This window comes from Chelonoidis abingdonii, chromosome 4, assembly GCF_003597395.2.
Source record: "Chelonoidis abingdonii isolate Lonesome George chromosome 4, CheloAbing_2.0, whole genome shotgun sequence".
Taxonomy (NCBI): Eukaryota; Metazoa; Chordata; order Testudines; family Testudinidae; genus Chelonoidis; species Chelonoidis abingdonii.
Window position 1 is genome coordinate 18,861,626 of NC_133772.1, and position 25,917 is coordinate 18,887,542.

The following is a 25,917-nucleotide window of genomic DNA, read 5'->3' on the forward strand; positions in this document are numbered from 1 at the left end:
TTTGAAATTCTACCCATTTCACAGGTATTGACTCTTTCTTGGTCACAAAAGCTCCTGTTTTTGCAAATTCAAGCCAAAAAGGCACAGATCTGGCTTGGCTGCATTCCCCAGTCCTCCTGGGCCAGACTGTGAACCTTTTCCTCCCACTGGAGAGCTATTCCTCACCCAAGCAGTCCCACTGAAGTCAGTGCAAAACCCTTCGTCCCAACCTGGCCCACTGTAAATAGCCCATGCAGACAGACAGCAAAGTCAGCGCTAGTGATCAGCTATGCTATTAGTCAATAAAATCTCAGACCTCTTGAAGTGCTTCTATGCTAAGTACCCTACATTATAATGTTCATAATGGTCATCATGTTTATAACAGCTCCTTTGGTGGGCAGTCATTACCGGCTTTCCTCGTGTATCTGCAGTATCAGAACAGATGTATAATGCCTCTTACAAAGCAAGAACATTAGTAGGCTTCTAGCTTATTTTTGGCTGACAATGATCTTTATGGGATAAAGACACAGGAGAGGCCCTCTGGAGGGCTGGGAAGTGCCAGAAGCAGAGTGGACCACGTGAGATCAAAAGTGGGGGACGCCCTGTCTTTCTGAGCATGGTTGTTACGGTGCAAGCATGGGGCCTTTGGGGGGCATAACCGACCCAGGCTCCCCGCATGCCCGTATGCCACTTGATGGCTTTGCCTGCAAGTCTGAGGCAAGGTGACAGGCACCTGCGGCAATCTGCTCTATCTCCTGCCAGGAATGACAGGGAACCCCCAGGAATGCTCCAGGCCTGCTCCTGGCATTACAATGAGAGCATCCGTTATTTATAATAAGGGAGACACAAGCAGCTCTGTGGTCTGACAGGACACAACCAAGCCAGCTCGAGGGTTAGTATTATGCTGCCCATGACTGGATGGATTTTGGCAGTCCTCCTTGAATTGTGTATGAGTTGGTGGTTATCTCGGCCTCTGTTGGCCAGGATATAAAGGAGCTACAAGGGCTCATGTGGGTTCTTCTTTGCCTTAGAAATTAGAGAGCTAATTTCAGAGGCAAAGGTGGTGAATTCTAGTCTCCATACTGCACTGTGTGTGGCTCAGTGAACAATAGCAGGGTGTGAGTATATGAGGCCATGGATCACTCCAAGGAAGCGACACTGGCAATAAGGACACAGCTATTGTCCTCCACGCTGCGCTGTCCAACATTAACCGCAAAACCCGAGTATTATGATAGGCATGCAAACACAAGCAGGGAGAAGTTACATGGTTTGTGCAGGGTCACAGAGGGAATCAGTGCCAAAACTGGGATTACAACTCCGGTTTTCCGAGCTCCCAGGCCTCTGCTCAGACTTTACCTCTACCCTATGAGCATGGTTATGAGCAGCTAGCTTGCAGGGGCAAGCACAACACAACAGTAAGAGAGAGAGCCTGATTCTGCCCTTCCCAGCACTGTTCATACCTCTGCTGAGTGTAAAATCTCTATGGAATCAGAAAGCCGCTATGCCTTGCAGTCGGGGTAGCATTTTACACACTTTGCACTCATGTAAATGGCGACCTGAGGTGCAGCACAGGGAAGAACCAGGTCCAGGAGTCTTCCCGCAGGAAGCTCTGGCTTTCAGTAGCAGCAAGTGCACACACAACCCACCCCAAGCTCCCACTGAAGTTCTGCTGACAATCAGCCCCTGCACTGGGATTAGCCTCTGTTTGTTATTCTTCAGAGCGCTCTTGGGATCCCATCCCAGGGGAGAACAGAGGGAGGGTTGCTATGGAAACAAACTCATACCAATTTTTTTTTCTTTGCCTACTTCCCATGTATTTGTTGGGTTTAGTAACAAAATGTTGCAGGCACGCTGAACCTACAGGGGGCCGGATGGGAACACAGAAACTTTACTATTACTTCTATTACAGTCCCCCTAGGTGCCCCAGCCATGGACCAGAACCCCCACTGTGCTTGGTGCTGTACAAACACAGAGCAAAAAGTCCGTGCCCCAAAGACGGACAGTCTATGACAAGAGACAACAGGTGAATACACGCAGATGGGGCATCTACGGAAACAATGAGACAGTACCAGTCAGCATAATGAGCAGTGCTCACACACTTGTGTTTACATACCAAGAGAGGAAGACAACTGGCCAATTATTTAAATGACTCTATATTAGAGGTGGGTCAGAACTAAATCCCTGGATCCAAACTCCCCTGAAATTTGGGAAGTGTAAAACCCAGATCATCTTTGCGGCCTGGACCTATTCACTCCCATTAATAAATGACTAAGAAAAATGACTAGATTATTACAGCAGCAGCCAGAAGCCCTGATTAGGACAGAAGCCTCTTGTGCTGTGCGTCTTATGATGGGGGCCATATCTCATGATCTTTAACATATTTGTCCTCACAACACCCCAGTGAGGTAAAGACGAGCTATTTTACAGGCAGGGAAATGAGGCCCGGAAACACTAAATGACTAACCCAAAGTCACAAAAGAAATCTGTGGCAGAGAAGGGAATTGAGCCCAGGTGTCCTATGCTAGATCCCTAACCACTGGCCAACTTCTCTCTCAGCTGACTATTGTGTTTTAGAGAAAGAAGAGGAAGAGAAAGAGAGAGAACAGGGATGGACAATAGAAAGGAAGGCTATTCATTGTGTGTTTGTACAGCACCTTGCACAATGGGACTCAGCTTGGTTGTGATTTTTAGGTGGTATCGTGATACACACGTTAAATAACACCAATCCAAATAATGCAAACCTATGTGAAATATACAACCAATGATTTGCCTGGGGGGTTCACACAGGTAACACAAACCAAACACCATTCTTAGCTCAGATGAATTGTCGATTTCCCAAAGGGCTGGGGGCAAGTCCCAAGCTTGAGATTTAAGACAGTTTAAGGAAACGGACCAGTTCCCAGTATGACACCTTACATTCTGATCCTGACAGACTTAGGCATGTGCTTAACTTTAAGTCACTGACTTCGGTGGGGCTATCCACATTGTTAAAGTTAAGCACGTTTGTATGTCTTTGCGGGATTAGGGCCTTAGACATCGCTTTTTGATTCAAGTACATTGCACTCAAAATCAATCAGGAAGTGAGGGAACAACGAGGAACCAGATTTAGTCTTGCTGTTTCATCTGCTACAATGTCACCCTCCTCTCTCTGCCTTTTTAAGTCAATTTTTACCAGGGGCTCGCAATCTTTCTAGACTACTGTACCCCTAGCAGGTGTCTGAGTTGTCTTGAGTAGCCCCAAGTTTCACCTCACTTAAAAACTACTTGCTTACAAAACCAGACATACAAATACAAGAATCACAGCACAATATTATTGAAAAATTGCCGACTCCCTCATTTTTACCATATAAAATAAATCAGTTGGAATGTAAATATTGTAGTTACATTTCAGTGTACAGCATAAGAGCAGTATAAACAATTCATTGTCTGTATGATATTGTAGTTTGTACTGATTTCATGAATGCTTTTTATGTAGCCTGTTGTAAAACTAGGCAAATATCTAGATAAGCTGATGTATCCCCTGGATGACCTCTGTGTACCCCCAGGGGTATGTGTACCCCTGGTTGAGAACCACTGATTTGTACTACCTGCCCTGCACGGCTCTGGCACAAAGCCCACTGGGAGATATTTAAAACCCGAAATGCAGTGAATTTAGTGCTGGATTCACAGCCCTGGAGATTGGAGTCCTCTGTCCACAGCATAGCGTCCATTTCACTGTACCACCAAAGTGCCTCACCCCTGACCCGCAGGGACCGCCTCTAAAGGGGAGCTCATTCCATGGCCTGATCAGTCTCAGACTCAGAGACTTTAAGGCCAGAAGGGATCATTGTGATCATCTAGTCCTTGGAGACTGGCAACAAAAGGAACCAGCTAGTCTTAATTTATGGTTGTGGCTTTTGTGATGCGTGGGGACAACAATCCCACCTGGGAACCAGGGGCATAATCTGGATGATCTAACACATTTTATCCACCTCAAGCATCCATGATTTTGTGGTTTGATGAGTTAAAACATAGAGTCTGCAGTTCATGGTGTGGGCACCATGTGACCATCCACCCTCCCAGGAGTGGTGCAAGGTTTTTTGGCACCCTAGGCTCGCCGGTCCCGCGGCTCCGGTGCACCTCCCGCAGGCATTCCTCCAGACGGTCTGCTGGTCCCGCGGCTCCGGTGGACCTGCCGCAGGCGTGCCTGCAGATGCTCCATGGGAGCCGCGGGACCAGCAGACCCTCCGCAGGAACGCCTGTGGGAGGTCCACCGGAGCAGTCTGCCACCCTCCCAAATCCTAGAGCCCTAGGCGACCGCCTAGGTCACCTAAATGGAAGCGTCGGCCCTGCACCCTCCAAACCTCAGTAGCTCACCACAGGTTACCTGTGTCTCTGTGGGGATTTCACATGAAGGCAGGCTCCAAAAGGGCTCCCTGAGGCATTCAGAAAAGTCAGTGAAAGCTGTGAAGCCCCAGTACACAAACATGGGAAATACAAATTCAGCTTCGAAAACCCAGGGAGAGCCCTTCAGGACAGATCAGCTGGATGGCTCTTCTACCACAGCGTCAGGCAGGGGCTCTGACTGACTGCTTCTCCAGGCTCCAAGGGCAGGAAAGGGAGGAGGGGCGAGAGAAGATATCTGAAAATTAAAACCTATCCATATGCCCTCACAAATTAAAACCAGCCAAGGCATTTTTCAGTTATGAGGCTATAATTAGAGAGCAGCCCAAACCAACTCCCTGCACCTGGATTCTGGGGAGGCTTAGACCCAGATCTGAAACTTGCACCCCCTCTCTAGCTACTGAGGCCGTTGCCTTGGGGGTCTGGGGATGATGGAATCCACTAAAGCATGGCTCTTATCTCTCGCTCTCCCCACACACCCTAAAGTCGGTGGGCTTCTTTCCACTGATTTTCAATGGGAGCTGCATTGGGCCCATAATTCCAGACATCAGCAACTCCTCAGTGTCCTTACACCTGGATTTCACAGCTGCCTGGTACAGGGCCCCCATCTCCTCTTGTTAAAGCCAACAGCACAATGCCTCTCGACCTCCACGGAAGCAGGACTGGGCTAATATGCAGTATCGTGCAGGGTGATGTTCACCCCTTGTGCCGAAGAGCCACACGAACCCTATGCAGCACTTTCTCTCATTCTGAGGGTTGGTGGGACGCCTAGTGGCTGTGCTGACCCCTCTGCCCAGGGCTGAATATCACCTGCAATGTGCTTTTGAAAGGAACAAGCTCATCCTTTTCACTGAGTCAAATGGAGTAGCCATAGTCACCCACCGGCAGCCCACACACTGCCAAGGAGCCTTGGCCCTGTTTCCTTGACAGCGGGGAAGGTTGGCCATGCAGCTGAGGGGATGTTACCTTGCGTTTCAAGATTTTCACACAGTTCTGATTTGGCTTCTCCATTGGGTCGGAAACCTCCCTTCTGAGTGAATTTGTTGGACATGGTGGCGGCCGTCACCACTGCTTTGAGGCTGCGTTTGCGCTTGGGGACGTTCTGCTCCGGGTGGAAGAGGATGATGTACACCTTGGGCATGTAGAGCATGCCCAGCGAGACGGAGGCGCTGAGGCTCACCGAGATGGTCAGCGTCATGGTCTGGATGTACATCTGGAAGACACAAGGTAACGTGCTCAGGCCTGCGAACCCCTTCCCAGACACGTTCACCCCCCTCCCCTCTTCAACTGCCTCTATGTCAAGAAGCATCCAACTAGGGACGAAGACAACCAAGAGGAGAGGGGGAATGTGGATAAAAAGATGATGGAGCAACCAATTGGGATTGGAAACGAGGAAGGATAGAGCAGATGGAGATCTGGAATAAGGCTAAATGGAAAGAAATAGGAGGGATGGAATGTCAAAGCAGAAAATGAACAATGAGATGGATACAAACATTAAAGATGGCTGTTTTGATGGAAAGTAGGGCTACAGAAGATGTGGGGTGTACAGTTGGGAGGATAAAGGGAAAGGATGAAATGGAGAAGGATTTCTGCTGTCTAAAGTAAGGATCTTGCATTTGGGTGGATCTGTTTTCCATAACCACCTCTTACACGGCAGAGATTAGTCTTCAGGCTAAGGCCAGGAACAGGTCTCAAGTGCTCCAGTATAAACCTGGAGTAACTTAAGTGACCTCAGCACAAATATATAAAATGCAGGAAGCAGCCATGTAAGCTTCCCCCCACACCAACCCATATGATCACCCCAACGTGCCTTAATGCTCTGGCAGGACTGCAGGTGAGCTTGCACAGAAGAGGCAACCAGAGGTGAAAGGCACCCTTACCAAACTGAGCCCTCCAGCTCTTCTCCAGAGCAGGACGCAAGACATTTCAGCTTCCACTCCACATGCCTGCGTTGTGTTATTCACTGGAGCTGTTGGAAGCGGGTGGGGCGGGGGGAAGAGCTGTTGGGTTTAACCTAGAGATGGGATCAATCCATCCAATCAAAATGGGCATTTCCAGTGCTTTGCTGGAATGAGGATGTGTTATGTTGTGCCCAGTTTATCAGAGTATTAGCAGTGCTGGGGTGGGATCAGTACTTCCATCACTTCACTACAGGAGTCAGCAATGTGGACTCTGGGGGAGGCTGGGAGGAGGGGTTCTGCTGGCATGCAAATGGTTTCATTGCCCTGGGAATGTGATTGCACCAACAGGTTAGCATCCCCCAGGGCTTGGTTCATCACTTCAGAGGAGTTGGGACAGGAGTGGGGCGGTCAGATCGAAATAGTTCAGCTATGAGGAGGAAATCAAGGGGGGGGAGATACTTGAGCATCGAATGGGAGTCAGGACTGAAATCATTATGGGATACTTTGGATGGGAGAAGACAGAGGTACAGATAGTTAATGTGTGCATCAAAACACAGAACATCATTTGCCTGCCACTGTGGGGGCCCCAGGCACAGGCACACCTCAGTCCCTTCTCTTCTCTGCCTGTAGCACAGAACAGTCGAGTCTCCTGAGGGCTGTCATTGGTTGGTCTAGTCTCCGTTGTTGGGTTTAAGGTGCAGGCGTTGGGGGATCTTGCTGACCTGTGATGTACAGGAGGTCAGACTGGATGATCTGGTGGCCCCTTCTACCCTTAAAGTCTATGACTCTATCTGGCCTCATCTCAGGAGCTAGCATGTAGGAAAACAATGTATCATTTTGCACGCTACTGATGAAGGCATGGTCGGGTAGCTACTGCAGGTCTCTGGGCATCAGGACTCCGGGGTTCTATTCCCATTTCCACCACTGACAGGCTGTGTGATTGCAGGCAAGCCGCTTTCCACTCGCTGTACCTCCATTTCCCCCATCTGAAAAATGAGGCTTCTGATCCTGGAACTTCCCCACTCCTCTAAGCCACTTTGTGGTTGTCAGATACACTCTAGTAGTGCAACGGATCACTGGGCAGAAACCACTGACAGCCCTCCCCGTATAGCATCAGTACAGACATAGCAAGTCGACTTGTCAAGGCATCAGTGGCAAACAAAGTTTAGAAAGCCCTAGAATCACTCAAGAGTGAGATGCAGAGTCCTCCCGCCCACACACTTCTACTGCACACATCCCCTCTTGGAACAAGACTCAAATCCAAGTCTGCACATACCATTGGCAACAGACGGGGGCTCAGATACCCCTGCAAAGGACATGGTATGGAAACCTGACTACAGAAACCCATATATGCGCCTCCAGCATCCACATGCTCCCTTCTCCCTGTGCATATAGATGCGGCCCTGTCTTCTTTCAACTGGTAATTCTCATTCTCCAGCTCGCTCCCTGAGCCGTTGGAATGTTAGTCACATATTACACACCGACGTAGCCTTTCTGCAGTCAAAACTAATTTCACGCTCACTATCCAGGACTAACGGTGACAGATGTTTTGCAAAATGAAAGCCCATTAATCTGACTGTAGAATAATCCATTTTTCTATGGAAAGGGCTTGGTAGGCGCCTCGCGAACTGGAGATGTGTCAATCAGTTGGCATCAAGAGGGGGAGCACCCACATCTGGCCCTATCGCAACAAGGGGGCAGGGCCGGGCAACCCGATGGCACCCTGGTTACATCTCCCTCCTCTCTGCTCAGTCCCCTTTTTGGCATCACCTTCTACTTTCATCTCCCCACCCCGACCACAAGTTCTGGATTTCAGGCTGGCTCCAGATTTGTTCCCGGCTGTGAACTCCAGTTGCTAACAAGGATTCAGACGAGGCTCAAGGCGGCTTTCGAACTTTCATCCTCTGGCTCAGCTGCGGCATGATGTCTGCTTTATAATCATCGCTCATGTGGATTTTAGCCCTGGCAATAGGCATGAGGGTTGACAGCACTTAGACAGTGCAGTCCTGGCTGATGGCCCATGGATTAGGGCACTAGCCTGGACTCAAGAGACCCAGCTGCAGTTCTCTGCTTTGCCATAGGTTTCCTGGGAAACCTGTGGCAACTCAGGGTGCGACTCACAAAGGTATTTAGGCACCTAACTCAATTAATGGGAGTTAGGTGCCTAAATACCTTTGTGAATCCCACCTTTAGCCTGTCTGAGACCATTGTAGGGCTCTAGGAGTCAGGACTCCTAGGTTCTATTCCCATTTCTGCCACTGATAGGCTGGGTGATTATGGGCAAGTCATTTCCCCAGTCGCTCTGTGCCTCAGTTTCTCCATCTGTAAAACTGGGTTAATAGCACTTCCCTATCTCACAGGGGTGTGGAGAGGATATACACTAAAAATTGTGAGGTGCACAAATACGACGGTAAAGGGGCTGTACAAGCACCTAAGAGAGAGAGATTAGCAGTGGCACTAGCTCACTTGCACTGATCTTTGACACTGTGTTTCAAACTGAGCTGGAGGGAGCCCCATGTATGGGACAGAAAGGAGTTTGCTGTGCATTCACTCCTCAGCTTCTCTTCTGAGACAGCCAGAGCGTGGGGGAGGAGGGGAAGTGAGCCTGGCTGCTAGGACATGCAATTTCCATCCAAAAGGGCCAAGAATTCCAAAATTCCCCAGGCTGTTAGAGCCCTGTCTGGCAGGATGCTTTGGAAAACCCATCCGGTTAGGAAAAATTCTGCTTCTCTCTCATATTTTCGCTGCCTCTCTTCCCTTCTTTTGGCTACTAAAGACAATTTTGCATGAAAAAAACATCTCCCATTTATCTGGTCCCAAAGCAGGTTAGCAGACTGGATAAGCCAAGACTGACTCTCGCCCCTGGTATATAGAAAACCAATGCCCCAGCGTAGCCTGGGGGCTGCCATACAGGTTGGGGCTGCCATTTTCCAGTGTGATTTAAAACCAAGGTCCTGACAAATCACGGTGATTACAGATCCCATGGTACTTTTCACAGCAGTACAGGTGTGAACCCTGTGTTGCCAGCATACCAGTTTATACAGGTGCCTACATTCTTCAGGAACAGGATCGATATGAGTCAACTAGTCTCAAAAAGGGGCCCACTCCATTTTTGATCACTACTGTCCTAGGTTAACACTGAACTGGTGACCAGATCCAGAGTGAGACTGGTGACAGGAATGGAATAATGCAGATCTTGGGAAGGAGGGGGAGTGAAAGCATCAGATAGTCATTTGGGTCAAAATTTTCACAAGTGGACATAAATTGTGGCTGTCTCAACATGAGACATCTCGGGTGTGATTTTTGGAAGTGCTGAGACTCCCAGTGCCAACTGGATCCAAACATTCTCCCCTGGCTGCACTTTTCCTAAGGTTCTTGTTTTAGGCCAGTTCAGCCCACATCCTAGATCTTGCTGGCCAGACAGTCACTGACACTTCTTGTAGAACCTCCCCTAGAATGCTGGTGTCCTGACTGCCAGACACCTGCTCTATCAGACCCCAATCCCCGTGGACCAGAGCAGTTCAGCTGATTGCAAACGAAAGCCCTGCCGTTCTAGCAATGTAGCCCACGTGAGGCTCACCCCTGCTGAGCAACGTTACCCTACTGTGGGGGTCAGCAGAAGGGACACATGCCTGCAGCAGGCTCCAGGTACCTGACAAAGTTTGCTGAGGTCTGGACAGACATGGAGCGGTGGAAATCATCAGCTTTCATTAATGCTCCTCTTGGCTCTCTCATCCATAATTCTCCCTTCGCGCTTGATGGATGCCTTTCAAAGAGGAGTCAGATCAGCAGAGATTCATTTTTGCTTCTCAGGCCTCCTGGGGCCAGAGTGTGGCAAACCTGCCGCTCCATATTGTTGCTGCAAACAGACAGCTGCAGCGGTGACTGGTTTTTGTTCCCCCTCATTTTCTCTCCAGACTCAGACCCAGCACAAGCATCGTGGTGGAGGCAGAAATGCAGCAATTACCATGTTTCCTGCCTAGGCCTATATATCAACTCCCACCTGAATTTTAGACTCTTGGGTGTTCAGTGCAGATGAATGGCACTGGAGGTTAGAATCACTCGGGCAGCCTCAGTACAAGCTTCCCACAACCAGTTCTTTTGGTGCACCTCTTTCTTGGTCTGCAGCACCCTGTTACCACTGAGCTCCCACATAGCTCTACCAATGCCCCTCAATCTTAACCCTCCCCCAACACGCCCTGGTTTTCCAATCCCGGGCTGCCACACAGCTCTACCAATGCCCCTCAATCCTGACCAGCACTATCTCCTGCTGGCCCTCATTTAACACATACAGTTCTGCTGGTGCACCTCACTGTCGACAAACAACTTCCCCTACCCCTCATCCTGAGCAGAGCCGGCCTGCCATGTCTTTGAACATGTGCTGGTTTTTGCAGACTAACGTCCACTGGGGATTAGACAGAGACCTAGCAGACCCATAACACAATTCATGGCCCAAACTTTCTGCTCTGAGTTACACAGGCGTGGAGCCAGATGCCATCAAGTCACTCTGGATGTACATCAGTTTAAGTGAGCTAAGAACCTGGCTTCAAATCATCAAGCACCCAGAAAGGCAGGCAGGTTGGAACCCGATAGCATCCGGACAGATGTTCCACATATCTAACTCATCAGTACGTGCCTGGTCGCAAGTCCAGTGAGGCAAATGAGAAGACTCCAATTAATTTCAACTGGCTTGGGGTCAGATCATTGCAATAAAGGACAGGCCTGCTAAGGCAGCAAAGTATGTTGGCTAAGGAAGAAAGAACAGATCAAGATCAACACACAGGCTGGAGGGGGAAGTGAGACACTATACAAGTGTACTCAAAGTAACGAGGAGTGTGACTGATTTCCAGACGCTCTGAAAGACTCTCTCAGCGACTCATGAATCCCTGTGAGCTCTGATGATGCATGTAATCCAATACTCTCTGAATGCCCCCACAGAAACACCGCAAACAACAACAACAAAAGGGGTCAGTACAGATTGCTACATGTGTCATGTACAAAAGGGGACCCATGACGGGATGACTTGAGCATTATCTCTGCATTCCAGGCCCATGTCGGGCTGTTAGCAGCAATTAATACAACAGGCAGGGGAAGGGGAAAACAAAAAGTTATTTGGATTTGCTAGCCATAAGGGACTCCAGCAGAAACAACAGCATAATGATTTCACTGCCAGCCAGGAGCTGGGCGGTTGGACCAGGCTGGCAGCCTTAAAGGGACGCTGTCAAGACAGACATCATGGGCCAAACCCCCACCTGCTGTAAATGGATGTAGCTCCATTGCAGGGAAAGAGTCAGACTGATTCCCCCAACTGGCTTCAATGGATTTAATTCCATTGTTGCCCTGGGCCCTGATCCCCGGGATGGTATCAATCAATGTATTTTAGTTGCTGGTCTGACTCTATAGGCCACTTTCTGCTCATGCTCACCCCATTGCAAATCCCGATTCATCCCCTTAGAGTCAAAGGTCCTGATTCTCCTCTCACCGGTATAACTCCATCCACTCCAGTTTCACTTACACCAGTGAAAGCAAGAGCAGACCCAATAGATTTAGAGCAGTGTAACTGCGAGCAAAGTTTGCCCACCGGGACCAAATTTGTGCTTGGTGACACTTTCCATTGAGCTCAGGGATTCATTTGGCCCCGTATTGCTAATAGCTCCTTAGCCGACCCAGGTGAAAGGATTTTAAAGCTCTAACTAAAGAATCCCTTATGTTCTGGAACACTGTTTGCATCCACTCCATTTAGGGCAGCTGCGCTGGTCAACTCCATTTGCATTGAGAATCCTTAGGCCAAATCCTCAACATATATAAATCGGTGTAGTGCCGCTGACCTTTCTCTCTGTTGACTTGCGGTGGCCAAGCCAGGGGAATGCTGTTCTAGGAGAGTGCATGCAGTTATGGGATTGTCAGTATTATTTTGTCTTCCACGCCGTACCTCTCCTAACATTCGGTTTGCTTTTTGGAGCACCACTGTGCCTTGAGCAGAGGTTGTCATTGTGCTGGCCACAACGATGCCCTGGTTTTTTTCCTGAGTGGTTACAGTTGCATTTAAGACTCAGCAAAGTGCGGGACTAGTTCAAGCTATTCCCTCTAGCACACATCGCCTTGCATTTGTCTCCTCTGGATTTCATCTCGTAGCCTGCTGGCTGTTCACCTAGCTTTATAAGAGCCCTCTGAAGCTCCCCACCATCCTCTCTAGCCTTGATCTACATCAGTAACTTTTGTCTCCCCTTCCTGTTCACCTCCTTTTCCAGATCAATGATAAATATATTAAACACTGGACCTAGCACAGAACCTTGAGGCACCTTGCTGGTAACCTTTCTGCCATACTGGAAATTGACCACTAATTGCTAGCCTTTGTTCCTTGTCTCTGAGCCTGTTTCTGATCCATGACAGTACTTTGCTTCCCGCTCCGTGACAACTTAGCTTCCTTAATAGCCTCTTGGGAGGAACTTTGTCCGAGGCTTTTAAAAAGCTATATCTTCCAATTTTAAAAAGCTATATCTTCCAATTGTCGTTTTGACAACACATGCAAAGAACTCAGACCCCTCTCTGGCATAGGGCCTTCTAGATCATGACCAGCCCCCTTGAGTCACACATTGAAGCAAACAGGCAGCCAGTGCAGAGATCAGGGCACCAGTGTCTTGTGCTCAGAGTGACTCAGCCCACAGAGATGAGCTGATGCGGTTGCTGCACTGAGCCAGCCAAAGCTTGTCTGGGCTCTTTTCAAGTGCAACCTGGAAGACTGCACATTGAGTTGATCCAGCCTGGGGGTTTTAAAGGATTGGAACACTGCAGTGAGGTCAGCCAAGTCACAGCCTGCAGACGAGTCGCAGATGAAACAATAACATTACGCGCCAGTCCATGGGGATCCAAGAGCTGCACTGAATCTAGAATGATACCAAGGCTGCAAAGCCTCTGAGCAACTTACCAAGAGCAGATGCAGCCCACTCTTCCAGAGCAGGGGTTCTCAACCCAACGTCCTGAAATAGTGCCAGGTGGTTATGACCACCATGCCCCTCCCACATCGTTAAATGGGAGCATGATCCTAGCTAGGTGGGCAGGGGTGTATCTCCCTGTTTGGAAAAAGTGGAGAACCATTGCTACGGGGAATATGTCTAGTGGTTGAAGCGGGAAACCTGGGTTCTGTTCCCAACTCTGCAGCCTGGCTCTGCGCCTCAGTTTCCCCACTTGTACAATGGGGATAAGATCCTGACCTACCTCCCAAGGGGAGCAAGAAACTGGGTTAATTAAAGGGAAGGCCACAGAGGGAGCCTATGGGAGAGCTGGGAATGGCACCCCACCTATATCTACCACCCATATATTTGGGTGGTAACCGTGTGGTTCAGAGCCACCTTACCTAGGGGCCTGAGATCTTTTGATGTGCCTGCCTACGTCATCCTCTATGTATCCAATAAGTGCTGTCTGCACCCAAGGAAGTGAGAGAGCAAAGGATCCCATCTCTGATCCCATCCCAGACCATGATGTAGTTTAGAGCAGCCTCAGGGATAGTCTAAATTAGATCAGGCCCTCCCAAGGGTCATTAATGCAGCCAGGGATCATTGCATCACAAAGGCACCCCAGCCATGCCCCTTCCTTCTGGTCACTTCCCTTGGGCCAGAGCCTGGGAAGGGGGTAGCCAGGCCAGTTAAGCAGAAATGGCACAAAGAGTCCACACAGCAAGCCAGCCACTGGGAACGTTCAAACAGCCATGTCTTCTATTTTCGCCTGGCTTAGCGCTGTTCTCCTTCCCCTTCCTCCTCTGTGCTCTCTTCACTCAGCCCAAGCCTTTTGTCTGGCTGCCGCCCCATCCCATTCTGCCCTGCTCCCTTGCCAGCCCCCAGCCCTTTCTCCAGGTTGCACTCCCCTCCGCAACCCTATCTGCCGTATCATCTCCCGCTGCTTTCCACGAACCAGCCTTTTCCAGGGGGCCCGAAGCTATGAGCCTCTTAAATCTTTACACACAAAGAACATTAGAAACAAACAGTAACAAAATGATGTTGCCTCCAAGCCATGAGCACCAGCCTCCTCAGGGCTTGAGCTAAAGCCCACTGACTTCAATAGACGTCTTCCCATTGGCTTCAACAGAGTCTGGATCCAAACCTAAGTGGCTGCATAATCCCCCTGCACACTTCGTGGTCATGGAGTCATAGATTTTAAGGCTAGAGGGAAGCATTGTCTGACCGCCTGCAGAACACAAGTCACATCACTTCCCTGAATTATATTCTGCTTCAGGCCGAACAGCAGTGGTTAAACGAAAATAGTCTTTTAGGAAAAACATCCAATCTGGATTTTAAAACTTCCAGCGATGGAGAATTCTCCACAAACCCTGGTAAGTTGTGCCAATGGCTAATTACCCTCCATACTAAAAAATTCCTCCTTATCTCTAGTCTGAGCTTCAGCTTTCAGCCACTGGCTCAGCTCCCATAGTTCCCATCATCTGGCCAACTGCACAGCACCCATCTCTGGTGCTGCTAATCCGCTGCCTGTGACCAGCACTCAATTCACTTTAAAAACTGCAGAATAGTCAGATGGCCTCAGATCTAGTGTAAATGGGTGCAACATGTGGGAGGTCAAACGGGGACACAGGCATGGTAGGAGGTTGAGCCACGGGAGCTAATAAGTGGAACAAACAGTTAAATCTCCATTGGATGCTTTTACACTGATACCCATCCATCAAATCCTTTGTATCATTACCCTTCTGTACCCATCCCCTAGACATTCTATCTTGGGGCTCTGGTGATATGGACAAGCCATGTGAGAGTCCCATTCATGATTTCACTACTCCTTGACAGAACAAGGAGTAATGGTCTCAAGTTGCAGTGGGGGAGGTTTAGGTTGGTTACTAGGAAAAACCTTTTCATTAGGAGGGTGGTGAAGCACTGGAATGGGTTACCTACAGAGGTGGTGGAATTTCCTTCCTTAGAGGTTTTTGAGGTCAGGCTTGACAAAGCTCTTGCTGGGATGATTTAGTTGGGGATTGGTCCTGTTTTGAGCAGGAGGTGGGACTAGATGACCTCCTGAAGTCCCTTCCAACCCTGATAGTCTAGGATTCTATGATTCATTCCACCAAGAGCCTTTGCGAAACAAACAAGTGGCCACATTTTATCCTCTTCTCTCCATCTGTGAAAGCAAATGTGATAAACAGAGAAATTTACAATGACTCCGCTCTTCAGCGTCTGCCTTATCGGAACAGGAAATTGTCTCATTCTTTAGATCCTCTGTTATTGCTATTTCTGTAATCCGCCGGGATCTGCAGGGATAAGAGGCTCCTTTGAGAAAGGGCTCGGGGACTTGTTATAACAATATGCCGCCTTCATCCAAAATTGTAGACAGGGAGGCGGGGGGGGGGGGAGTAAAATAAAATTGAGACCTCATCTGACTCCTTCAGTAGAAAACAATGAGCCAGACTTGCTCACGTAACTCCGATGGGACTTGAGCACAGATGCTTTGAGGGAGCATCTAGGGTTTAATCTCAGCCACTGGCAACAAAACACCCCCATCCACCATGAAGCCATTTTAAGGGGACATCCTTAGATCGCGGGGGGGGGGGGGGGAGGCAATATTATTTGTGTTGTGGTAGCACCTAGAGGCCTCATCTAAGATCAGGGCTCTGCTGTGCAAGGCACTGTTTGTATACACCCCCTAAGAGATGGTCCCCCCTACCCCAATGAGTTTACAATCAGAACAGATGAAGGATTATCATCCCCAGAGGCACATGAATGCTAAGTGATGTGCCCAAGGTCGCATGGGAAATCCATGGCAGAGCTAAGAACTGAACCCGTGTTTCCCAGGCCGGCACTGTAACCTCAAAGCATCCTTTCTCTCAGCTTCCTCCTCTGATAGTAGTAGACTTCAGTTCCACCATCTATACCTGCAACGGAGGGCCCAAGGTTGAAACAGCATTCTCAATAAGCCTCGGTTTTGCGTGCAGAATGGCCGAGGCCTAGATCCACAGACAGATGGACAGAGGGCTCAGGTGTGATACCGCCTGTGTGGAGCAACTGCTGCTATGTACGAGCACTGGGTGCAGCTGGGAAACCCAAAAGATCGCACGGCCAGGCAGGGCAGAGCAGAGAGCTGTGAGGAGCAGGCTCCAGGTTCACATGCTGTTAGACAGATGCAAAGATAAGAAGGAAAGAACATCTTTGTTTAAACACAAGCTCCGATGGACAAGAGCTTGCTGGCTGTCACTCCAAACTTGAACAGAACTCCATGACTCTAGGGGACAGCCAAAAAAGCTTCATTAACCTTTTTTGCCCAGTTGGGCCCAGGAGCATGCAGAAGACTGGTCTACACGCGTCTTCTGCCCCCAGATGCAGAGCAAAGAGATGCAGGGCCCGGTTTCCCACCTGGGTGTAATGATGGGGAAAGCAGAGATCCAGGGGTGGAGACGGGAGAAGACTCAGGACTCTCGGATGTTTGGAAATGCTCAGGGAAGTGCTGGTGTAGCATCTGAAATTCAAAGTGCTTTATCTGAGGAAGCAAAGGGAATGTCGGCCCCTGCCGGGGTTTAGAGATGAAATTAAAGCAGGGGGAGAGGGACTGTCAAAGAGATGCCAATTTGGACCATCTTCCGACTGGGATTGTTGAACGAAAACTGAGAGAGTTAGGCCCTCTGTCTTCCTTCTTCTCCTGTGGAAATATCAAGTTAGCCCCCCTGCCCGCCCTTATGGCAGCTTGGCGTACAGCCGCTGTAGAACCTCCATACCAAGCAGGCATGTCCCAGAGCCGACTGTCCTCAGCAGGGAAGCGCATGCATGAAGGAAACGGTTCTCTTACAGCTCAGTGGCTGCAGAGGGAGTGGGCACACTTTGACGAGAAGGGCGGCTGTGTTGTCTTCAAAGGGAGCTGGGAACAGCATGGTGCTAGCCTCTAATCAGCTTGTTAGCAGCCTGAGCACTGAGGAGCCCAGCATGGTACAAGCCCCTAAGGGGAGGGGAGCCTTATTGTCAAATTGCTACTTGACAGCCAGCTTTTGGCAGCCCTAAATTATCCCATGACAAGTGGCAATGAGGAGGTGAGCAACCTTGCGCATAATCTACAATCATCATCATTTCCATCTTTATTACCCACAGTGTGCCGAGCACATTACGGCAGCTTTAAGGGCGCTTTTGTTTTGCAATAATTCCTTAAGAAACCTGCTTTCATGTTAGTATCTTCCCTGCCAGCTCATCAAAATGGAAATGCTGCTCAAGGCTCCATTTATTTTCTTTAATTCGCGTTCCTACTTTTAACCAGAGCAGCTGGGCTTGGTAGCAAATCTCACCTCTGGTACTTGGTGCTGGAAGGTTTAGATAGCATGACGGGGTTTGGGTTCATCTGCACGCTCTGGTGCCCTGGTAGGTGCCATCTCCTCTGGAGGGATGTTTAAGCACCAGAGAAAAGGATCTCCGTTTAAGAGCTCATGGCGGGTTTCAAAAGGACTGCAGGGACAAGCCCAGTGCCCAGAGCTGGCACTCCTCAGCGATGTAACAGGTTCTAACGTCCAAGCCTTCAAAGATCCATTACTAAGTACAAGGCGCCACTGTGTCTCCCTGCACAAGTGCTACTCCACCACGACAACTGGCACGAAGGCAGCCAGGAAGACGGGTTCTGGCACTTCCCTGAGTGCAGGCTCTGGATCAAGGGAGATTCCTCTGCCGGTCCACTCTGGTGCAACAACCACCACCAGCAATTCCCAGAAAGTCCGCAGAAGCCTCTGCAATGGGGGGTGAAAGTAGCACATCATGGCATGTGCAACATCTTCAGAAGAGCACATGGAGCTGGGAGAGCAGAGGCCAGAGAGGGGAGTGGAGCAGGTGGACCCTGCAGTAAGAATCAGTGAGGGTGACAGCAATATGATAGATTCAGCCCTGCTCTTCCCATTACCTATCACACCCCTGCCTACCATCTCCAGCCCTGGGAAGTGCCCTGAGATACTATCGGGTACAAGAGGAACCGAGAAAAGACCAGGCCCGATTAAGCTTCCCACTCCTGCAAGAGGGAATCCAAGATGGCAGCCAGGAGAGAAGAAAGCGAGATAGGGAAGGCTCATCCATCATAGATTTCAGAGGGATGACAGCGTAAAGGTTCATTGTCACAGACCGCAAGCTGGGGCAGGGAGCGTTAGTGGTGGTAACTTTGAAACTGGACTTCTTTTCTGGCTGGGAGAGGAAATTTGGTCAGCTCTATGGACAGGGATGTTCTTTATCAAATTCAGGACGCTCATTCTCACTTCATTACAAAGGAGGTTTCCTTAGAGCCGACTTTACGATGAGAAAGTTGATACCATCAATAGAGAAATACAGAGATGCCATAGACAGATAGATACTATGCAGAAACCATCCACAGAAGCTGTGGACAGACATCCAGATAGACAGACGCCATTATAGACAGAAATCTTAGATATTCTATTACATGTACACACACCATCAATAGGTAGATGGATACCTAGACAGATAGCTCACTAGACATATAGATAGATACTATCAATAGATGCTGTAGACAGACACTGAGACACCTAGACTAGCCAGACAGATGCAACTGACAGACATCATACAGATACCGCCAATAGATGCTGCAGACAGACAGACAGGCACCTAGATAGCTAGACAGACAGATAATTACAATCTCAATTTTTCATTTTCAATAGCATTTCTCGCCCACACTGCTGACACAGTGACACTGCTAGAGGATAATAGGCACCCAGAGTCATAGACACAGCTATTGAAAATGTGACACTCCACCACAGAGAAGAATTCTAGGTTTCTAGTATCACACAGGGTGTAGCGAATGCTGATCAGTGCCTCCTTTTTGATATCCCTCCCACCGCACATAGTACTGCTCAATGACGTTAATAACCATTGGTTATTGCAGTACATCATAGTACTGGAGTTAAAGATGAGCAACCAGGCCTAGATCATCTCCCCAAGATGAACAGAGCAGAATATCGGAAGCAACACACCCTTTCGTAACTAACAACACTCCTTGTTAACCACAGTCCTTTGAGAATATGATTCACAAGACTGGTCTGTCTGTCTTGCTTCTATCTACACTGACTGCACAGTTGCTTTTAACATCATGTTAGTGAGAAGGCTTCCTTGGAGTCATGGCCTGACATCACCTAAATTTGCTACTGTAAACAAGGCCCAGGAGTGATGGTGAGTGGAGCAAGAGGGTTACGTTTTCCACTCACCCTGTTCCCTGCTACAAGATGCGCTCTCTCCCCCATGACAGCCAAGAGGAGGAATTTGTCACAGGAGCTTGTGTTGCCAAAACACACAGGTGTTAATTAAAATCACAGCAACCCAGTAATCCAGTGAGATGCAGCAGAGTCAAGGGGCTGTTTTTCTTTTCCTCTTTGTCTCTCTCCCCAGATCTCTTGGGCTGGTAATGCCGAGAGTGTCACTGTTACACAATTTCTCCATTTTTCAGTGAGTTTACTGCTGGGCAGAGGTGCCCGACTGGCAACCCTGGAGCCCTCTGTTTATACACAGGGCGTGGCCGGTGGCATGGCAAGATTCCCATGGCATACCCTGTGCCTTGAAACCATCCAGTGAGTCAGATGGGAGTGCTTATTGCACGGAAGTTGGGGCGGGGAAGGGGAGGAGAGAGGATGAATGGAAGCAGAAGAGGACCAAGCAGAGAAGAGGTAGATCCAGGTTCTGCTCCCATTGTCTCCTGGCGTGACCTCGGCCAAGTCGCTAAGGGTCTGGCTCCACTTCCAGCTGGAGACAACAATCCTAGCTTGAGGAGACGCACTTCTCTGATTGAACTAGCCTGCTAAAAATAGAGGGGTAGCCATGGTGGGCTGAGCAGCAGGAGGGGCTAGCCACCCCAAGTGGGATCCCATCCAACAGGCTGGCATGTATTTGGGGTAGCTCACCCCTTCTGCTCCCAGGGCTACCCTTCTGTTTCTAGCACAGCAGCCCACTCAGAGCGAATGAGGGCATGTCTCCTCAAGCCGGAAGGGACATCTCCACTCCCGGTGCAGATGCAGCCTAAATCTCTCGCTGCCTCCGTTCCCCATCTGTACAACCAGGAGATCGGTCCTTCTTTGGTCTGTCTTGTCCATTTAGATTTTCAGCTTTCAGGGAGAGACAGTCCCTGCCCTGGGGGTATGTACAGGACCCGACACAATGGGGCTAGGCACCAGCAGAACACAAACAAGTCATCCCAGTTAGAGAGCAGAGAAGAGGAGCTAAGGGTCTCATCCTCATCTCCCATTTGAAGAGAGTGAGGGGAGACCAGGCTCCATGGGTCCATCCATTCCTTCACCTGTCGAGGCTGCTGGTCACAAGGGTGGCTACTGAAAGTGGACACTTGGCCTTTAGATGCTGGGCTGAGACCTGACTCCTGGGTGGCTATTTGCACTTGTGCTGGAGAGTTACGAGATCCTTTGGGCATGGGAGGCGGCATGTTTCCAATGCCCCACACTTAGTGTTAGGAGAACATAGCTCATCTCCAGGCTGAGCTTAATACCAGCCAAACAGGACAGTATTTACCTAACACAGGCTGGGAACTTCCCCAGGATTCCCAGCAGAACCACCAGCCATTAGCTGTGTTTCCAGAAATGAGGTTACTCTTGGGCTGAGGCAATAGGGGGCAGCCAGAACACGTGTAGCAGCAGGACACCTGGGCCTCTTACAGCTTCTGCTCAGAGACTCAGCATCCTGGCAATGGCAGCAGTCACTACCAGCGGCACATCCCATTTCTCAGCACCAGGGACATGAACAACAGTCTGAGAGATGTTGAGTCACCCCCACCCTCCGAGAGGCTCAGGCTGTAGCAGCTCGTCCTTTTAGCTCTGGAGATCCCCAGCTCAATCCCCTCTGTGTCAGCCAAAATGGTGGCCATCACACGAGTGGGGGCTCATCCAGCCAGGGAGGGGGACCTATAACACACGTTCACCAGTGATGAACCAGTCCATCCAGAGGACATATATAGGTTGGGTAGGGGGGCCTTTGCATCTGGCTTTGGTCAGTGTTAGGGCAGCGGGGTATATTATGGGCACTGCCAATAACTATGGGGGTGAGGACACAGCCATGAACCATCTGGGAGATCTCCCACCCATGCCCACTTTGTCTGAACACAACAGCAGCCAGACTCCCGATTTGCTGGGATGCTCATACTGGGGAGAGGGTTGCAATACCCATCGATTGTGGGAGCAGGAATCTTCAGGTGCCAGGGAGAACCTTGCCCGGCTATTTCACTCACCCAGGCTCTGCCTCCATCAGACTCCCTGCATCCTGGGCCAGAGTCCAATTTCAGCCAGCCCAGCGGGACTCACGCTGCCTGGCTTTCAACATAGCATTGTCTGACAGGGAGTAGATGGGCGGGGTGACGAGAGAGAGAGAGAGAGAGAGAGAATATTGGGGAAGAGAAAGTAATAAAGAGAGACATACAGGGAGAAGGAAACAGGGGAGTGAAAGAAAAGCACAAGAAAGATGGCATGAAAGACAGAAGGTGCTGGGGGAAAGGAAGACAGACCAAGAGGGAGAACCAGCAAAGGCAGTGAGTTCACTCTAGTCTGGCAGGTCTCCAGTGGGAGGGGGGCTCCCTTACCCACTGGGATCCTGAATCCAGAAGGCTCACAGGGGGAAACCATCACACCTCTCTCTGGACACGTTGCTCCCTGCACCGTGTGTTCTTATCCTGTTACCTTCCAGCAAAGCGAGGGAGATGGAGTATGAACCAAAACCACAAGCTCCCCCCTGCCCCATCCCTCTTACCTTTTCCGCCGACTGTGACGTCCCAAAAAATATGGGGATGAAGGCTAACCAGACAATGCAGGTCGTGTACATGGTGAACCCGATGGGTTTGGCTTCATTAAAGGTCTCCGGAACCCCGCGGGTCTTAATGGCGTACACAGTGCATGTCACCATGAGGAGCATGCTGTACCCGAGCAAACAGATGAGGGACAGGTCAGAAATGTCACATTTGAGGATACCCCGGGCAAAGAGGGGGTCCGTAGTCCGTTGGTCCTCATAGTCAATGATGGAATGAGAGGGATCCACGATGAACCAGATGCATACGCCCATCAGCTGCAGAGAGATGAGGCTGAAGGTGATGACCAGCTGGGAGGCGGGGCTGATGAAGCGTGGGGCGCTGACTGACTTCTTGCCCTGCTCAAAGATGCGGTAGATGCGGTTGGTCTTGGTGAGCAGGGCTGCGTAGCTGATGCTCATGCCCAGCCCCAGGAAGATACGCCGCAGTGAGCAGGTGCCCATGCTGGGCTCAGCAATCATTAGGAAGGTGGTGGCATAGCAGAGGAAGATGCCCGTCAGCAGCACGTAGCTGAGCTCCCGCCCCGAGGCCTTGACGATGGGCGTGTCGTTGTAGCGCACGAATGTCACCACCACAAAGATGGTGGCAATGATGCCCATGAGGGCGATGAAGACGGGTACCACGGCCCAGGGTGAACTCCACTCCAGCTTCACAATAGGGATGGGGACGCAGCTGGTGTGGTTCTCATCGGGGCGCTCGTTAAAGCGGCACATCTTGCAGTGGAACTCGTCCAGCTGGTACTGGTAGCCGTCGCAGCGCTCGCAGTGCCAGCAGCACGGGATGCCCTTCACCAGCTTCTTCCTCTCGCCTGGCTTACATGGCTGGCTGCAGATGGAACTAGGGAGCTGGTGGGCCCCCCCGGGCCAGTGCATGCGCTCTATCTGTGGGAAGAGAGAGGAGAGGCCTTGCTGATCAACAAGGAACTCAGTCCTTTGAATGCACAAGGGGCTGGTAACACTGACTTGCTGTGAGCCCAATGTGGGCAAGTGTTGGGTGAGCTTGCCTCAGTCACTGGTAGCCTAAGAGCTTGTCTACTTGGGGAATTTAAGCAGGATTAAGTCAAGTTAAAAATCGAGTTAGTTCATTTTATCATTTGTGTGCCTGCAATGCCATTGCAAACTATTTTGGCAGTCTCCCAACAGCTACTCCACACTGCTTTGTGGGCGACCTTTACTGATCTCCCCTGCTCGGGGGTCAAGTTGACTGATGCTCCCCAATATGCATGATGGGATGATGCTACATTTTGTCCATTAGCTTCCGGATTCAAACAAATGACAACAGTTGTGATAATACCCAAGAAGCCCTATAGCATGCCTCAAGCGGCCGCATGGAGCCATGCCAAGATGCTGGATCCCATCAGGAGCTGGGGAGAAGCATGATGCTAGAAGCTCTCATGCCAGCCACTGCAATAAAGATCTTTTTTGTGGACATTGCTGGGCAGATGACTGCGAGGGCTATGACCGGGATGCTGGAACAGTGCTAGATGAAGAGCAAACAGCTCAGGAGAATATACGTTAAAACAAGAGTTGATAGGAAAAGGTCTGGCGGGAAACATGCAACTGGTCCATTTTTTGAGGAGCTGGGCAGGACTTTGCATAATTACGTGACCACTCAACCCAGGCAGATAGCAGAGCCTCCTGCCCACTAACACCTTCTGTCTCTTCCAAGGATAACCAGCAAGACTCATTAAAGGATGAGCTCAAAGAGGCCAATGAAGAAATCTCCCTGGAAAGCAAGGATCTCTTTGGGACCAAGTACCCTGATGCCAGCCATGTAGAAGACAAGCCCCCTTTCTGCCCTGTAGCAATCAACCCCAATTTCTAGGCAGCACAGCCCAGGCCGGAACTGAGGAGGCTGATCTTATGGAGGGAACCTCAGCTTGTACATTTTAATTATTATTCTTTTTAAATAATGAAATATTTAAATGTTAATGTATTATGAGGATGTCATCCTACCATGCTAGCTTCTGTTCCAGGTGCCCCATGGTCATCACCATTGTAGGCAGGTGTGAGTGAGAAGCCTTTCTGAAGCTGAGGTCCATACCTCCCTCTGTCGATCCATGCTTTCTGTTCAGGCCCCTGGCTCCCCTTTCCAAAATGGCGGCTCTTCTGGCTGGGCTATCAACCTCCATCTCATGCTAAAGCCCCAACTATTGCCTGTTCTCAGACCCACATTTAGAAGGCACATGGCCATACCTATTTTCTTCTCCCCTTCCCTCAGTTGTCCTGCACGGAAAATGCCTGCCCTCCTCCTCACACCCTGTCTACCAGTTCAAAATGGCAGCCTCTACCCCATCACCACCTGTGGCAGATTTGCATAATGCTTATGCCTAGGGAGGTTGTGGAATCTCCATCACTGCAGATTTTTAAGAGCAGGTTAGACAAACTCCTGTCAGGGATGGTCTAGATAATACTTAGTCCTGCCACGAGTGCAGGGGACTGGACTAGATGACCACTCAAGGTCCCTTCCAGTCCTATGATTCTATAATGGAAACACCCCTTTATGTGACAGGAGACTGTGGTTACAGCAAAAGAAGCTAGTGTTCTCACTTTACATGAGATAGACATGAGCATTGCATGCCTGTAAAGCTACAGAGAGTACAGATTGCCACTGAGGTAGAAACGCCCTGTAACATGCATTCTTACAGTGAAACAGCTTTGCTGTGGGGATAGAAAAGCTCTTCATGGCTTTTCACAGGCTTACGTACAGAAAGATCGGGAACAGTGAATGCTTCAGGCAATCATTGCAAAAGCCTATCTATTTTCCTCTGCACTTTCAACCAGTCTGCAGGGGCAATAAAGCAAAATCTAAGGTTGGAAAAATTCTCAATTTTTGTCTAGACATTATGAGGATCGGCAGCACAGCCATTCCCCCAGGATAACTCCTGACTCCTGTCTACTCCTGCAGCAATTCCAGGGGACCATCTTGGGGAATAACTTCCCAGCATATCTCATTGGTTGGCCATTCATCTTCTTAAATAAAGCCATTGTCTGCCTTTTAGGCCTGGTCTACACTACAAACTTAGGTCGGTAGAAGCAGCCTTAAGTTGACCAATAATGTATGTGTCTACACTACCAGCTCCCTTCTGCCGACCTAAGTCGCCTGTAACATTGTCTTCTGTACTCCACATCTGCAAGAGATATGGCACTTAATTCAATTCTGATGGGTTGACAGAGAGGTAGTGTAGACGCAGCGCTAGTCACCTGCCTCAGAATTTCATCCAGAGTCAGCACAGCCTAAAGGGGAGGTATCCCGCTGGCTCTCATGTTCACTCCGCTAATCCCTCTGATGCCACATAAGTACCTCCAAGGCAAAACCAACCCGGGAACATAATTCCTGATCACAACCCCATTAAATCCTCCTCCTCCAGCCACCAAGATACAAAGGCGAAGCCGAACAGACAAAAATCCCAATGCACACACCATTTACCATCTCTAAGGTTCCCCAAGCCTGAGAAGAATTGCAGGGAGGTAAAGCCAGAAATAGATACTCCCCGCCACATACACACACACACTGTCACAGCCTCTCTAGAATACAAATAATAACCACTTGTGAAATATTTACTACTCCCACATCCCTGGCACCTGCCCTGTCCAAGCCCCCAAGGACAGGGCCCATCAATGACCGAGCATCTGGCCAATATCAGGGGAGGGGAAACTCCTGATGAAAAGTTCACGGACATCAGTGCTGAGCCCCAAACTCTTGGACACAGCAGAGAGGTGAGGGCAGTATCTGAGGATAGAGAGGGAAGCAGCCAAGGACATCTCCAGGGAGGTCACTCAGTGGCCAGGGAGAGTGTGGCAGTTGCCAGGGAAAGCATCGTCATGGCCAAAGACAGTCTAGAAAGACAGAGGGAAATGGAGAGGCAATTGCTGGAACTGATACAAAG

The 25,917-nt window shown here is 49.8% G+C and overlaps 1 protein-coding gene across 1 annotated transcript in view; it reads right to left on the bottom strand.

Annotated features, from left to right (window-relative positions):
• Positions 1-25,917, bottom strand: part of GRM4 (glutamate metabotropic receptor 4) — a 223,019-nt gene that overhangs the window by 12,430 nt on the left and 184,672 nt on the right. Inside the window, exons 9-10 of the mRNA XM_032768742.2 lie at positions 21,974-22,909; positions 5,329-5,575 (exon numbers count right to left, since the gene is read on the bottom strand). Coding sequence (XP_032624633.1) covers positions 5,329-5,575; positions 21,974-22,909 — 1,183 coding nt within the window. The remainder of the gene's footprint in view (positions 1-5,328; positions 5,576-21,973; positions 22,910-25,917) is intronic.